The sequence below is a fragment of the Salmo salar genome, chromosome ssa20 (assembly GCF_905237065.1).
Source record: "Salmo salar chromosome ssa20, Ssal_v3.1, whole genome shotgun sequence".
NCBI classification, from domain to species: Eukaryota; Metazoa; Chordata; class Actinopteri; order Salmoniformes; family Salmonidae; genus Salmo; species Salmo salar.
Window position 1 is genome coordinate 13,497,114 of NC_059461.1, and position 14,368 is coordinate 13,511,481.

Consider the following 14,368-nt stretch of genomic DNA (forward strand, 5'->3'; position numbering starts at 1 on the left):
AAGGCTGTAATGTAACAAAATGTGGGGAAAGTATTTCTAAATTAAATGTATTTTATGTAAGCCTACCTTCAATTAATTTAGAATTGAACGAAGTAAAAATGGTGTGATTTTATTGATTTGAAGCAATATTTTAGGCAATATTTAGCAAATACTTTTAGACTACTGTACCCTTGAAAAAATGTCAGCTAATCCAAGGCAGATTTTTGTCGATGCCTTCTGAAACTAAGCCAAGCGGAGGATGCATTGAGAGGAAATCTCCTGAGACAGCCAAACTCAGTGTAAACTGTCTCCAGACCTTTTGCAGCCAGACGTTTTCTACACATCATGTTCCCATTTTGACAGCGTTCCCTTCCTGGTTGTTTGAAGTGATCTTGTCGCGTTGATGTGCTTTGATATTATTCTTTGGCCTTTCTGTGGTTGATCAGCTATTGTAGCTAGCCTAGCGAAACCCATTATTAGATGAACTTGTTCTAAAAACCAGAAGTGAAGTTTTTCACTATCTTAAGTTTATCATGTAATTGAATGCGGTGCCATTGTCTGTTATCTCCTGCTTCCTCCATGAGAAAGTGTGAGGCGATAAATGAGGGAGCTCAGAGGTCTGCTGTCTTGTTAGTCTTATCTCTCCAACAGAGGCAGCGGCGCAGAAATGAGAGTGACACTTCACTCTTGGCCTATCAACTTTGAACAGATACTGCTGCACAGAAAGAGAACATGTATGGATTTCATAGATCTTTGTCTCTCACGGAGGGCTGCACTCTGTCAGTCATTTGTTTTCTGGGCAAACTCTCTTTCTCTCGTTGCGTTCTGCATAGACAAACAGGGGGAACGTGTAGCGCATCCCAAACACAAATCATTCAGAGAAAGCCAAGGGGTTGTGTGGGAAAGATACACGCAAGAGTGACATTGAGAATTAGATTCGTATGGATAAATTATATTATTTAAAAAATTGATGGATAGGCGATATATTGAAATTACCATTGAACAGCAAGAATTTGCAGATTGTACCGTTTTTTTAAAGAAAAATCAACAAACTAGAAAAGCATAACTTTTTAAATTTGTGTGCTCGCTCCTTTCTGAAGATCATATGGACGTTGTTTGAGATTATAATAGATCTGCAAATATCTACCGTTGGAATTTGACTGAATTGTGCACTAAGGACTTTCATGTGGATGTCTCTCCTCTCTCAGAGCTCCCTCCTGAGAGGGTTGGCCGCAGGTGCAGCATGCCGGGCAGCGCTCTGGACAAGTGCCCCTCCATAGAGCCATCCACCTCCACCCCCTTCAAAGTCACGGTGAGCATTCATCAGTGCACCTACTCTACTCTACATCTCTCGCTGTCTGTCTGTCTGTCTGTCTGTCTGTCTGTCTGTCTGTCTGTCTGTCTGTCTGTCTGTCTGTCTGTCTGTCTGTCTGTCTGTCTGTCTGTCTGTCTGTCTGTCTGTCTGTCTGTCACAAACACACAGCTACACTATTGTTTGTCTCATGCCCTCTAGAGGTCAGTGGGGAGCATGAGATATTTGACATCTACTCTGTATAAACCTTCTGCATGTAAATAGTGTAGGCCACTACGATTCCACATTTGTAATGCTTTTGATGTACAGCTTTGGGTTTTAAAATCCAACAGGTGTGGTTAGGTCCTTGTCTCAGTATCTTTCTTCAGCCAAGAAAATCTATTTCCTGGCTATTAATGGTGGAGGCAAGACTCCGGTGCCTTACCCCCTTAGGGAAGGTCCTTGTTATTTCAACAGAATATGATCAGATAATTGTGTTCCCCTGAGAGCGGATGATGGGAGCTGACAGTGAACATAAAAGGTTGAGTGATCACACACACCTGTTGTGTTTGTAATGTCATGCTGCTAATCAGTGGCCTTTCTTTACTGTAAGGTGGAGGTAATGTCGTTCACCTCTGTTGGATTGAGACGAGCACAGTAACCTTGACTGTGTTTAAATGGAGTCTAGGTAGATGGAGGAGCCCTCAGGTCAGGCTGGTGGTGCTAGAGGACCAGCTCCATGTTGTCAGATGGCATTTTGACTCTCAGCGGTCACGCTGGAGGGAGAGACAACAGAGATCTTGATCAGCTTATTCTCGTTTGCTTCACTGCCACAGAGCCTAATCAATTGTTAATGACTTGTTGTGTAACCAGAGATGGGACTGCGAATTCCCAGCCAAACAAAGCCCTGGCAGGCTGGCGTAGAACTGTTGCTAGCCTAGCTACGGTATAGCCTAGCTGAGTCGTTGTGCTTGTGGTTCAGTCGCCGGTGCCTCCAATGCCATCCTGGCTGAGTTCTCCTACGTGCAGGTTACCATGGTGACATTACTGCTGAGCGCCTCCCTCCGTGTGGTTCGTCATACCTGAGACACGTCAGTGGATTCATTAGCTGATTAGAGCATGGTGACGGATTACCCTTGCTCTTTGCATTCTAGGAGAGACATCCAGGCCTTCAGTGTATGACACAATTAGTGATGCAGTGCCTCGCTTCTCATTTCACAATCTCTCTCTTTAAGGATAATGCCTAAATATAGGTTAGTACAGACATCTCCTCTCTCCTTCTGTGTGTCTCTCAGGATGTTCTCAAATGGGATAAAGTTGAAATGAAATGATGCACACAATGAAAGCCGTAGGATGATACGGGATGGTGTTGACACACTGTGGCTCCTCCCGCTAATTGTCTCGTGTCTTCCTGTGGGACTGAAGGGCAAGAGGCTGGCCGTCATGAGCTGAGCTCAGAGTGGTTGGGTGGGTGGGAGGGGGACCTGGAGCCTGTTGGAGCAGGAGAAAGGGGGAATGAGGACCTCTGGCTGTGAGGACAAGGCCCAGCGCCCCAGGAGGAACTCAACACCCCTAGCAGGTGGTCCATGTGAGAACCAGCAGGAAAAACCAACAGAGAGGAGGAAATCCCACCAGTCTCATTCATACCAATCTGAAGCTGTAAAGAGAGAGAATTTCCACTGTAGTTTGAACACAGCCGTGAGTCTTTGATTTGAGGTTCTGCTTCTAGGTCTACTTACTGGCTCGATCAGCACCACTACTCAATGGCGTGTGCCAAACTCCTGATTTGTGTTTTGTTTTTGGAGTGGTCAAACGTACATGCAGCACTGCAGTCCCCCCAAAAAAGAAAAGCAAAGGCCAATCATTGTTCATCCATTGTGCCTACCTGCCTGCCCTACCCAGCCCTACCCTACACTACTCTACCCATGCCAGAGGTGCTCTGTAGGGGAGCTGGGGTCTGCTGCATCATCAAACACCTCTCCCTCCTCCAGCCCTGTCGAGACCCATCAATAATTCCCCTCCCAGTCACTCTGCAAATGTCATTGGAGGGGAAGGCCTAAGAATAGAGCGCCCAGAAAATTCCCCACAAATTACAGCAGGAAAGGAGTAATGCCTCCCAAGAGACTGTCATAATTGGAAGGGATGGTTTCTTTGCCAGAAGCAGAAATGTTTGGAAGGTCTTTTGAAGGACTAATTTGCTTGAAGGTTCCCGTTTTAGAAATGGGAGTCGACTTCAACCAGTACAGCCTCAAGTCACCTCGTCATCGAGTGCTAGGCTATAGTCAACATCTGTAATGTGATATCATGAATGATTCCCTCCTTTTTTGTGCATTTTAGTTGTCAGTGTCACGCATTTCTTGGATACATTGACGATTTCCTTTCTGTTTGCATGGAGCTCGTGATTAATTGCGGAGTTGGTATAATTCACATGGCACAAATATAATGTAGGCTGTAAAATGTAACAAACTGTACATTAAAATTACCCTTGGTTAGGCTACTCTCTAGAAGGAAATAGGCTTTTATTTTTTTTAGGAGCAGGGCTTGTGCAATTTTGCAGATGGATATTTTTCTCTTCTGGCTGAGCAAAAGTTTTATTTTTGGCTCGTGTTGTTCCTTGAAACAGACTCTGTTAGGACTAGTGTCGACAATTATTCAGGAAATGGTCCATTTCACACATCCGCATGCACAGTGCAGCTACATTAGCTATGGTGTGATGTCTGTGAGCTGTTCATTTGTTTCATGTGTGAGCCAGTAGGAAAGGAAGTGTGAGACCAATCCCAGTGAAAAGCTGTTCTTGGATTTATTTATCGGTGCCTGTCCGGTGATTAAGACTGGGAATTGCCAGGGACCTCACAATACAATATTATCACGATGCTGTGTGCTGATGTGATGTGTATTGCGATTCTCACAATTCTATATGTATTCCGATTCGACACTGTGATTTATTGCGATTCGATGTTCCAAATATTGCTTACCATATGTCTAGCTGCAGAGGGACAAGAGCAGGCCATGAAAAAATGAGTTTTGTTTTGTCATGAAAACAACAGTGCTGAAAACAAATTGGCTCCATGTTTAAAAAGAAGATGAAGAACAAGCTATGAAGGAAAAATACTAGAGTTTTGGTGCAGGTACAGCCAAACTAGCGCAAAAACCATATTGCGATATTGTGAAAAGGATACGATATATTGTAAAAAAAAAATAATGTCCCGGTATGAAGCTGTATCGTTTTTCCCCCCCCCCATCACTACTGGTGATGTCTTTTTGTCCTTAATACCCAAAGCCTTATGCAGTCTTTTCCCATCTTTCCTCCCACTGTCTTCTTCTATGGCAGGTATAGTTCATTCATTTGCTCAAATAATAATTCATTCAATTCATTAATTATACAGGGAAGTAGCCTTGCTTAGTATTTAGGATTGCAGCACCATCATTATCTCATCAAATGATTGTCGCTGAGGCTGTATCTTGTTTTTCCCCCACCACTACTCTAACACAGACAGGTCTAGGTCTTCTTAGAAATAATCCAACTCTTTTTAATCTCTCTCTAATCAGGGCAGCCTATCAAAAGCACATGCTCAGCTTTCCCCTCTGAACTCGCGGCCGCTCCAGTCATGTCATTTTATGTGGAATACAGTTTTTTTTTCTCCTCCCCACGCCCGCCAACAGTTTCCATGGTAACAGGGACTTAGGGGAGTCGCACATCAACACGGCTGCTTCTGCTGTGTGTGCACAGCGAGCAGATGTGTCGGAGAGATCCACACAACAATGCACTGCTCTCTCCAAATGCTGCGGATGAGAGGAGACAGAGAGCGGGAGAGCACTCAATCAATATAATTTTTCTGTTGTTGCTCCACCATTTATATTGTTATTTTTTTTAAATGTAAGGAGAGTCTGAGTGAATTTTCACCCTCTGGTTTCTCTCCTCCCGCCTGGGCCACGGCAACTCCCCTCTCTCCCTGTCCAGGGTTTCCTGAGTCGCAGACTGAAGGGCTCCATCAAACGCACCAAGAGCCAACCCAAGCTGGACCGCAACAGCAGCTTCAGAAACATCCTGCCGGGCTTCAAAACTGCAGACAATGACAGGTGAGATGCAACTGAACAAGTCCTTCACACACACACACACACACACACACACAGAACTATTTTCCAACGGGACAAACTATACATTTAGGTGAGGTTTGTTTCTCGCCTGAGTAGCCTCGTTTCACTGTCAAAAATAAAATTAAACATTTAGTGTTCAGCGAAATAACACCTCAATGCCAAATACAGGTAGCCTAGTCAAATAATGAACATCCAGTCACATTAACCGTTACTCTCTTGCGGGAATTCCACTAACGGTCCGTATGTAGCCAAACGTAGCTGCTGCTCATCCTGTTTGCTCGAAAATTGATAAATGGTTAAAAAATGAAGGCCTGCGTCCATAGAGACACATACCAGCTCTACTGGTAGTACTGCTACTACCAGCAGTACAACACCTGCACCTGTCGACAACACAAGTTGTTCTGCTTCCATGAGCACGTCCAATGCTAGCATCAGTAATTCTACATTTGTTGTTAGCCCAGCTAGCATGGACACCGACAGTTGTGAATCTGATGCAGCCAAAGAGCTACTGCCCCCTTAACCGGGAAAGCACCGAACAACAGACATGGACGTTGGACCATCGAAGAGGCGCAAATATGATGAGAACTACATTGATTTTGTGGTTCACTTATATTGGGAGTAGTACCTTTCCTCAGCCACAGTGTGTTATATGTGCGAAAGTACCATCTCACAACTCAATGAAACTCTTGCGCAGACATTTAGAAACAAAACATGCTAATTTGAAAATTAAGCCGCAGGAGTTTTTTGAGCCAGAATTAAGACATGTATAAAAGCAACAGTTACCATTAAAAAGAAGGGGCTAGAAGCGTCTTATATGGTGAGCTACCGAGTGGCTAGGACAGGCAAGCCACATACTATTGTGGAGGACTTAATTATTCTTGCTGCCGCGGATATGGCTGGGACAATGCTGGGGGAAAAGACCCCAAAAAACTATACATACAATGGCTTCATCAAACAACACTGTTTCACAACGTATCAGTGACATGGCAGGAGATGTTTTGGAACAATTACTGCTTCGCATACAAGCCAGTGAATTCTATGCGTTACAGCTGGGTGAGTCAACAGACGTGGCGGGCCTGGCACAGCTCCTGGTATATGTCCGTTACGTTTATGAGGGGTCAATTAAGGAAGACATCCTCTTCTGGAAACCAGGACAACAGGAGAGGATATTTTTAAAGTACTGGACAGCTTTGTGATGTGAAATGGACTTTGGGGGTTAAGATGTGTTGGTATCTGTAATGATGGCGCAAAATCCATGACAGGGAGTCATAGTGGAGTGGTAACGCACGTGCAAGCAGTTGCTCCCGACGCCACTTGGGTACACTGCAGCATCCACCGAGAGGCTCTTGCTGCCAAAGGAATGCCTGACAGCTTGAAAGACGTTTTGGACACTACAGTGAAAATTGTTAGCAAGGCCCCTGAACTCTCATGTATTTTCTGCACTATGCAATGATATGGGCAGCGACCATGTAACACTTTTACAACATACAGAAGTGCACTTGTTATCAAGGGGCAAAGTATTGATGCGTTTTTTTTTTATTGAGAGACAAGCTTAAAGTTTTCTTTACTATCCATCATTTTCACTTGTCTGACCGCTTGCATGATGATGAGTTTCTCACACGACTGGCCTATCTGGATGATGTTTTTTCTCGCCTGAATGATCTGAATCTAGGATTACAGGGACTCTCCGCAACTGTATTCAATGTGTGGGGCAAAATTGAGGCTATGATTAAGAAGTTGGAGCTCTTCTCTGACTGCATAGGTCTTTCCATCATTTTATGATTTTTTGTGTGCAAATGAACTAAAGCTTACGGACAATGTCCAATGTGATATAGCGAAGCACCTGAGTGAGCTGGGTGCGCAATTACGCAGGTACTTTCCCGAAACAGATGACACAAACAACTAGATTCGTTATCCCTTTCATGCCCTGCCTCCAGTCCACTTACTGATATCTGAACATTACATTTACATCATTTAGCAGACGCTCTTATCCAGAGCGACTTACAAATTGGTGCATTCACCTTATGATATCCATTGGAACAACCACTTTACAATAGTACATCTAGTACATCTAAGGTGGGAGGGTAGGGGGGGTTAGAAGGATTACTTTATCCTATCCCAGGTATTCCTTAAAGAGGTGGGGTTTCAGGTGTCTCCGGAAGGTGGTAATTGACTCCGCTGTCCTGGCGTCGTGAGGGAGCTTGTTCCACCGTTGGGGTGCCAGAGCAGCGAACAGTTTTGACTGGGCTGCGCGGGAACTGTGCTTCCGCAGAGGTAGGGAGGCGAGCAGGCCAGAGGTAGATGAACGCAGTGCCCTTCTTTGGGTGTAGGGACTGATCAGAGCCTGAAGGTACGGAGGTGCCGTTCCCCTCGCAGCTCCGTAGGCAAGCACCATGGTCTTGTAGCAGATGCGAGCTTCAACTGGAAGCGGAGGAGCGTGGTGACGTGAGAGAACTTGGGAAGGTTGAACACCAGACGGGCTGCGGCGTTCTGGATGAGTTGTAGGGATTTAATGGCACAGGCAGGGAGCCCCGCCAACAGCGAGTTGCAGTAATCCAGACGGGAGATGACAAGTGCCTGGATTAGGACCTGCGCCGCTTCCTGTGTAAGGCAGGGTCGTACTCTGCGAATGTTGTAGAGCATGAACCTACAGGATCGGGTCACCGCCTTGATGTTAGCGGAGAACGACAGGGTGTTGTCCAGGGTCACGCCAAGGCTCTTAGCACTCTGGGAGGAGGACACAATGGAGTTGTGTCTTGCCGAGGTTCAGCTTGAGGTGGTGATCCGTCATCCACACTGATATGTCTGCCAGACATGCAGAGATGCGATTCGCCACCTGGTTATCAGAAGGGGGAAAGGAGAAGATTAATTGTGTGTCGTCTGCGTAGCAATGATAGGAGAGACCATGTGAGAATATGACAGCGCCAAGTGACTTGGTGTATAGCGAGAATAGGAGAGGGCCTAGAACTGAGCCCTGGGGGACACCAGTGGTGAGAGCACGTGGTGCGGAGACAGATTCTCGCCACTCCACCTGGTAGGAGCGACCTGTCAGGTAGGACGCAATCCAAGAGTGAGCCGTGCCGGAGATGCCCAACTCGGAGAGGGTGGAGAGGAGGATCTGATGGTTCACAGTATCAAAGGCAGCAGATAGGTCAAGAAGGATGAGAGCAGAGGAGAGAGAGTTAGCTTTAGCAGTGCGGAGAGCCTCCGTGACACAGAGAAGAGCAGTCTCGGTTGAATGACCAGTCTTGAAACCTGACTGATTTGGATCAAGAAGGTCATTCTGAGAGAGATAGCAAGAGAGCTGGCCAAGGACGGCACGCTCAAGAGTTTGAGAGAAAAGAAAGAAGGGATACTGGTCTGTAGTTGTTGACATCGGAGGGATCGAGTGTAGGTTTTTTGAGAAGGGGTGCAACTCTCGCTCTCTTGAAGACGGAAAGGACGTAGCCAGCGGTCAAGGATGAGTTGATGAGCGAGGTGAGGTAAGGGAGAAGGTCTCTGGAAATGGTCTGGAGAAGAGAGGAGGGGATAGGGTCAAGCGGGCAGGTTGTTGGGCGGCCGGCCGTCACAATATTTCATCTGGAGAGAGAGGGGAGAAAGAGGTCGAAGCATAGGGTAGGGCAATGTGAGCAGGACCAGCGGTGTCGTTTGACTTAACAATCGAGGATCGGATGTCGTCAACCTTCTTTTCAAAATAGGAGGATAGGGGACATAGAGAGTCAAAGGATGCAGAGAGGGAGGAGAGGAGGGTTGAGGAGGCAGAATCAGGAGATTGGTTGGAGAAGGATTGAGCAGAGGGAATACATGATAGGATGGAAGAGGAGAGAGTAGCAGGAGAGAGAGAGCGAAGGTTGCGACGGCGCAATACCATCTGAGTAGGGGCAGAGTGAGTAGTGTTGGAGGAGAGCGAGAGGGAAAAGGATACAAGGTAGTGGTCGGAGACTTGGAGGGGAGTTGCAGTGAGATTAGTAGAAGAACAGCATCTAGTAAAGATGAGGTCAAGCATATTGCCTGCCTTGTGAGTAGGGGGGGACGGTGAGAGGGTGAGGTCAAAAGAGGAGAGGAATGGAAAGAAGGAGGCAGAGAGAAATGAGTCAAAGGTAGACGTAGGGAGGTTAAAGTCACCCAGAATTTTGAGGGGTGAGCCATCCTCAGGAAAGGAACTTATCAAGGCGTCAAGCTCATTGATGAACTCTCCAAGGGAACCTGGAGGGCGATAAATGATAAGGATGTTAAGCTTGAATGGGCTAGTGACTGTGACAGCATGGAATTCAAAGGAGGAGATAGACAGATGGGTCAGGGGAGAGAGAGAGAATGTCCACTTGGGAGAGATGAGGATTCCAGTGCCACCACCCCGCTGACCAGATGCTCTCTGGGTATGCGAGAAGACGTGGTCAGACGAGGAGAGAGCAGTAGGAGTAGCAGTGTTTTCTGTGGTAATCCATGTTTCCGTCAGCGCCAAGAAGTCGAGGGACTGGAGGGTAGCATAGGCTGAGATGAACGCTGCCTTGTTGGCCGCAGACCGGCAGTTACAGAGCCTGCCGGAGACCTGGAACTCCACGTGGGTTGTGCGCGCTGGGACCACCAGGTTAGAGTGGCAGCGGCCATGCAGTGTGCAGCGTTTGTGTGGCCTGTGCAGAGAGGAGAGAACAGGGATAGACAGACACATAGTTGACAGGCTACAGGAGAGGCTACGCTAATGCAAAGGAGATTGGAATGAAAATTAACTAAACAACTGGGGAAGCGAGAGAGCAGGGCATCCCTCACTAACCATTCACTGAAACACTCAAATATAACTTTTCCAACTTCCACTTTAGAAATTATAATTGATGTAAACTACAGTGGTTCAATGTTTCCAGGAATAGGCTCAAACTTAGTTTATTCAGCTAGATAACTTGGTACAGTATTCTTCCGTGAAACCCACCCAGTGCACCGTATCCTATGACGCCGTAGCTAACTAGCATGCTAGCATCCAATAACACACAGTTAGCACCAATACTTGGTTACAACAAACTACCAATGGATCATTTGTGTCCGCGTCTAGTTTCTTTCATAACGCAGAAGTAATTAAACGTTGGCTAGCTAACACAAAGTCAGTCCTGCTAGCTACACAAGTGGACTACACAACTCGAAAGAGAGCCTCATTGAAATTGGAACAAGAGGTTCTGTGATAATTGAATTTAATCAGAAGCCACTCCCAGATTTCTGGATTGGGCTGCGCTCAGAGTATCCTGCCTTGGCAAATCGTGCTGTTAAGATGCCCTTTGCAACCACGTACCTATGTGACAGTTGATTCTCGGCCCTCACTAGCATGAAAACTAAACACAGGCACAGACTGTGTGTGGAAAATGATTTAAGACTGAGACTCTCTCCAATATAACCCAACATTGTGTAGTTATGTGCATACTTTCAAGCACACCCTTCTCATTAACCTGTGGTGAGTTATTCACAATTTTCGATGAACAAATATGATGTTATATGTAAGATGGCTAAATAAAGAGCAAAATGATTTATTATTATTTGTGACCTGGTCCTATAAGAGCTCTGTCACTTCCCACGAGTCGGGTTGTGACAAAAACTCACACTCATTCTTATGTTTAATAAATGTATCGTATAGTGTACATGTGGCAGGCTTACAATGATGGCAAAAAACAACATTTGAGAGTGCGCTGACCCTGGTGCTAGAAGGGGTAGGTGCGCAGCTGGAGGTTGAATGTTTGAAGTGGTACGGGACTATAAGAAGCTTGGGAACCACTGCTCTGGGGAAATTCAAGCGGATGTTAGAGGGCGTTTTTACTGAAGAATGTGGTTTTTTCATATGATTGTGTTTTACTTTTCGTGTTTTGTGTGTTTTCCAGGTATTGTGTAATTGATGTGTATATCGATACTGCACGTATAGTGTAATTGTTGTTTATTTTTGTTTGATAGGCCGTCATTGTAAATAACAATTGGTTCTTAATTGACATACCTGTATAAATGTATAAAATAAAAACTTCAGTCCTTCTCTCCAGCTCTCATACTGTGGGGCTGTGGCACCTCACTGGGTGGTAGAATGACACTCTTCAGTCAGTATCGTGGTTGCTGGCTGTTCTATACTGTTGCTGTGAATCATTTTACATTTTATTCATTTCGCAGACACTCTTATCCAGAGAGTCATGCAGGGATTTATATGGTTCTTAATCTACACACACAGTACAGGCTCTTGTTGAGGTGGGAGAGGGATTGGCTGAGCTGTGCTGTGCTGTCAGGAGATTTCATCCACCGTTACACCTGCCCATTAGCCCGGGGCTGGACGAAGAGCAAATCCTCCTCATGGCAACCACAAGGCAGGAGAGCCTGATTTATTATCTACACATCCACTAGAGTGGCCATGCTTGTTTTTTTTTTTTTTTGGCAAGTCCGTTAAGAACAAATTCTTATTTACAATGACGGCCTACCCCGGCCAAGCCCTAACAACGCTGTGCCAATTGTGCGCCACCCTATGGGACTCCCAATCACATCCGGTTGTGATACAGCCTGGAATCAAATCAGGGTCTGTAGTGACACCTCTAGCACTAAGATGCAGTGCCATAGACCACTGTGCCACTCAGGAGCCCAGTGTGTACACTCTCCTGGAGTAAGGGAAAGAGGGATACATAGTCAGTTGTACAACTGAATGCCTTCAACTGAAATGTGTCTTCTGCATTTAACCCAACCCCTCTGAATCAGAGAGGTGCGGGGGACTTCCATAATCAACATACATGTCTTGCCTGGGGAACAGTGGGTTAACTGCCTTGCTCAGGGGCAGAATGACAGATTTTTACCTTGTCCGCTCAGGGATTTGATCCAGCAACCTTTCAGTTACTGGCCCAACGCTCTAACCACTAGGCTATGATGCAGTGGACCATAGATGCTTGAATTGTGGGTGTTACTTTTGAGGGTGTGTTTGTGTGGGTGTGTTTGGAACTGGCATCCTAGCTCCTGGCTCTAGTAGTGTAGAATAGCAGACCGAGGTGGTGCCATCATCACCAGTCTATGGCAGGTCCACTCCTCTCAATGAGTTCACACAACCCACTGAGTGAGCGTTTGTGTTTCTATAATTACATGGACTTCCCTCAAATATAGAGATTGAATGAAGTAGCCTATATCTGTTAGTGAAGGGGGGAAATCGATAGAGTTACATATATTACAGTATTATTTTGAACAATATTGTATCGATACTTTGACTCCAAGTATCGTACAGCAGGACTAGCTAGTGCTAGTCGGCTGTACATGTGCCAAAACGTCATCCTATAGCTTGTTGTCCATCTTTTTAAATAGTGAGCCAACATGGTTTCAGCACTTTTATTTCCGTAACTGATATAAACTCTTTTTCTCACGCTTTCTCGTCTCTCTGCATTCTACATATAGTGAGCAGTATCTTTAGAACATCAAATTGCAATAAAATCGCAGTATTGTAACGGCTGTCTGAAGTAGTAGACCAAGGTGCAGCGTGGAATTTGTTCATCTTTTATTTTAGATGAAAAAAGGTACTTCACAAAGAAACACAGATGACAGCCAAACAGTCCTGTCAGGTATCCTAACACACTAAACAGAAAACATCTACCCACAAAACCCAAAGGAAAAACATGCTGCCTAAGTATGACTCCCAATCAGCAACAACGATGTTCCTGATTGGGAGCCATACCCGGCCGAAACAAAGCAATCCCCAATATAGAAATACAGACATAGAATGCCCACCCAAATCCCACTCTGACCAAACCTATATAGAGACATAAAAAGGCTCTCTCAGGTCAGGGCGTGACAAGTATTGAGTCGCAATACATATGTGACCGACCGGCTCGATTCAGTCTTATGTAGCAACATTTGAAATTGTGTTTTTTACATTGGATAACAGTAGAGACTCACTCAGAGCTAGAAAATGGTATATCATACACTACAGTTGAGGAACAATGGGAAAGTAATTCTGCTTTGAAAGTTGATAAACTTGTAACCTCACTTTTGAGAAAATGGCCCTTGAATGTTTTGGTAAACCTACTGGAGAGCTCTTCTTTGTCTACACCCATTCAGCATTGTTCACACCCTCTTAAGCCTTAGCCCCGTCGATTTCTTTAAGGATTCACATGTGAGGCCATGTACTAAACAACCAAGATTTAAAGACTAAAGGCTGGTTTATTCTACGTCTATCGACAGTTGTCGCAGTGACATCAGAACATTCTATTGTTGTCCGACATCAAACTTGTTGTTATGAAAAGTTATAAACACAAAAACTACAGGCTGCATGAAACCAGCAGCCTGGTGGTCCAAAATAGCATAACTAGTGTATTTTAACACCAATAAACCCACCCATTTAGTATATGTCAATCTAGCAAACCAGGCAACTAAAAGCAACTTTCTAAGCAATGTTTTTGTTAGTTTCTAGCTAATGTTAAGTTAGCTGGCTAGCCAGTTCAAATATTGACCATATCATATAGCTGACAACATCTTTGTTTTAGCTCATTTGTCCTCAATATTACAGGAAAATAAACTCACAACAAGATCATTATTTACAAGTTAATGGCGAGCCAATTACAGAAAATAGCTTACAGTTGTGAGTGTGATGAAATAAAAGCAGGGCATTCTACTGGAGAGTTTTAGAACTTGGACACTGTCTCGTTGGCATAATGTTATACGTTTGGTGCAAGTCATGTTCTTCACATTAGCGTCTCTGGTAAACACATGTAAAATCAAAGATTTGTGACAAGCACAGGATACAGAAGGTCTAGTAAAATGGTTACTTGCACAGTGGTATTTTGTTTAAACATGTAGCTAACTAGCTAAACAATGAACCATAATCCCAACTCATAATATTACAACCCTGCATGAATCTGCAGGTAGCTAACCAACTAGGTTCAATGTTAGGAAGCTAGCTAACATTAGGCTATAGCTAGCAATTCAAATGGCTCTGGTTAAAAATGTATTTTGTTTGTCAATCTAGCAAACCAGGCAACTAAAAGCAACTTTCTTAACATTGTTTTGGGT

General features: G+C 44.9%; 1 protein-coding gene across 1 annotated transcript in view; it reads left to right on the forward strand.

Annotated features, from left to right (window-relative positions):
* Positions 1 to 14,368, forward strand: part of LOC106580127 (disabled homolog 2-interacting protein) — a 120,588-nt gene that overhangs the window by 65,819 nt on the left and 40,401 nt on the right. Inside the window, exons 2-3 of the mRNA XM_014160830.2 lie at positions 1,188 to 1,291; positions 5,232 to 5,350. Of these exons, the coding sequence (XP_014016305.1) occupies positions 1,188 to 1,291; positions 5,232 to 5,350 (223 nt within the window). The remainder of the gene's footprint in view (positions 1 to 1,187; positions 1,292 to 5,231; positions 5,351 to 14,368) is intronic.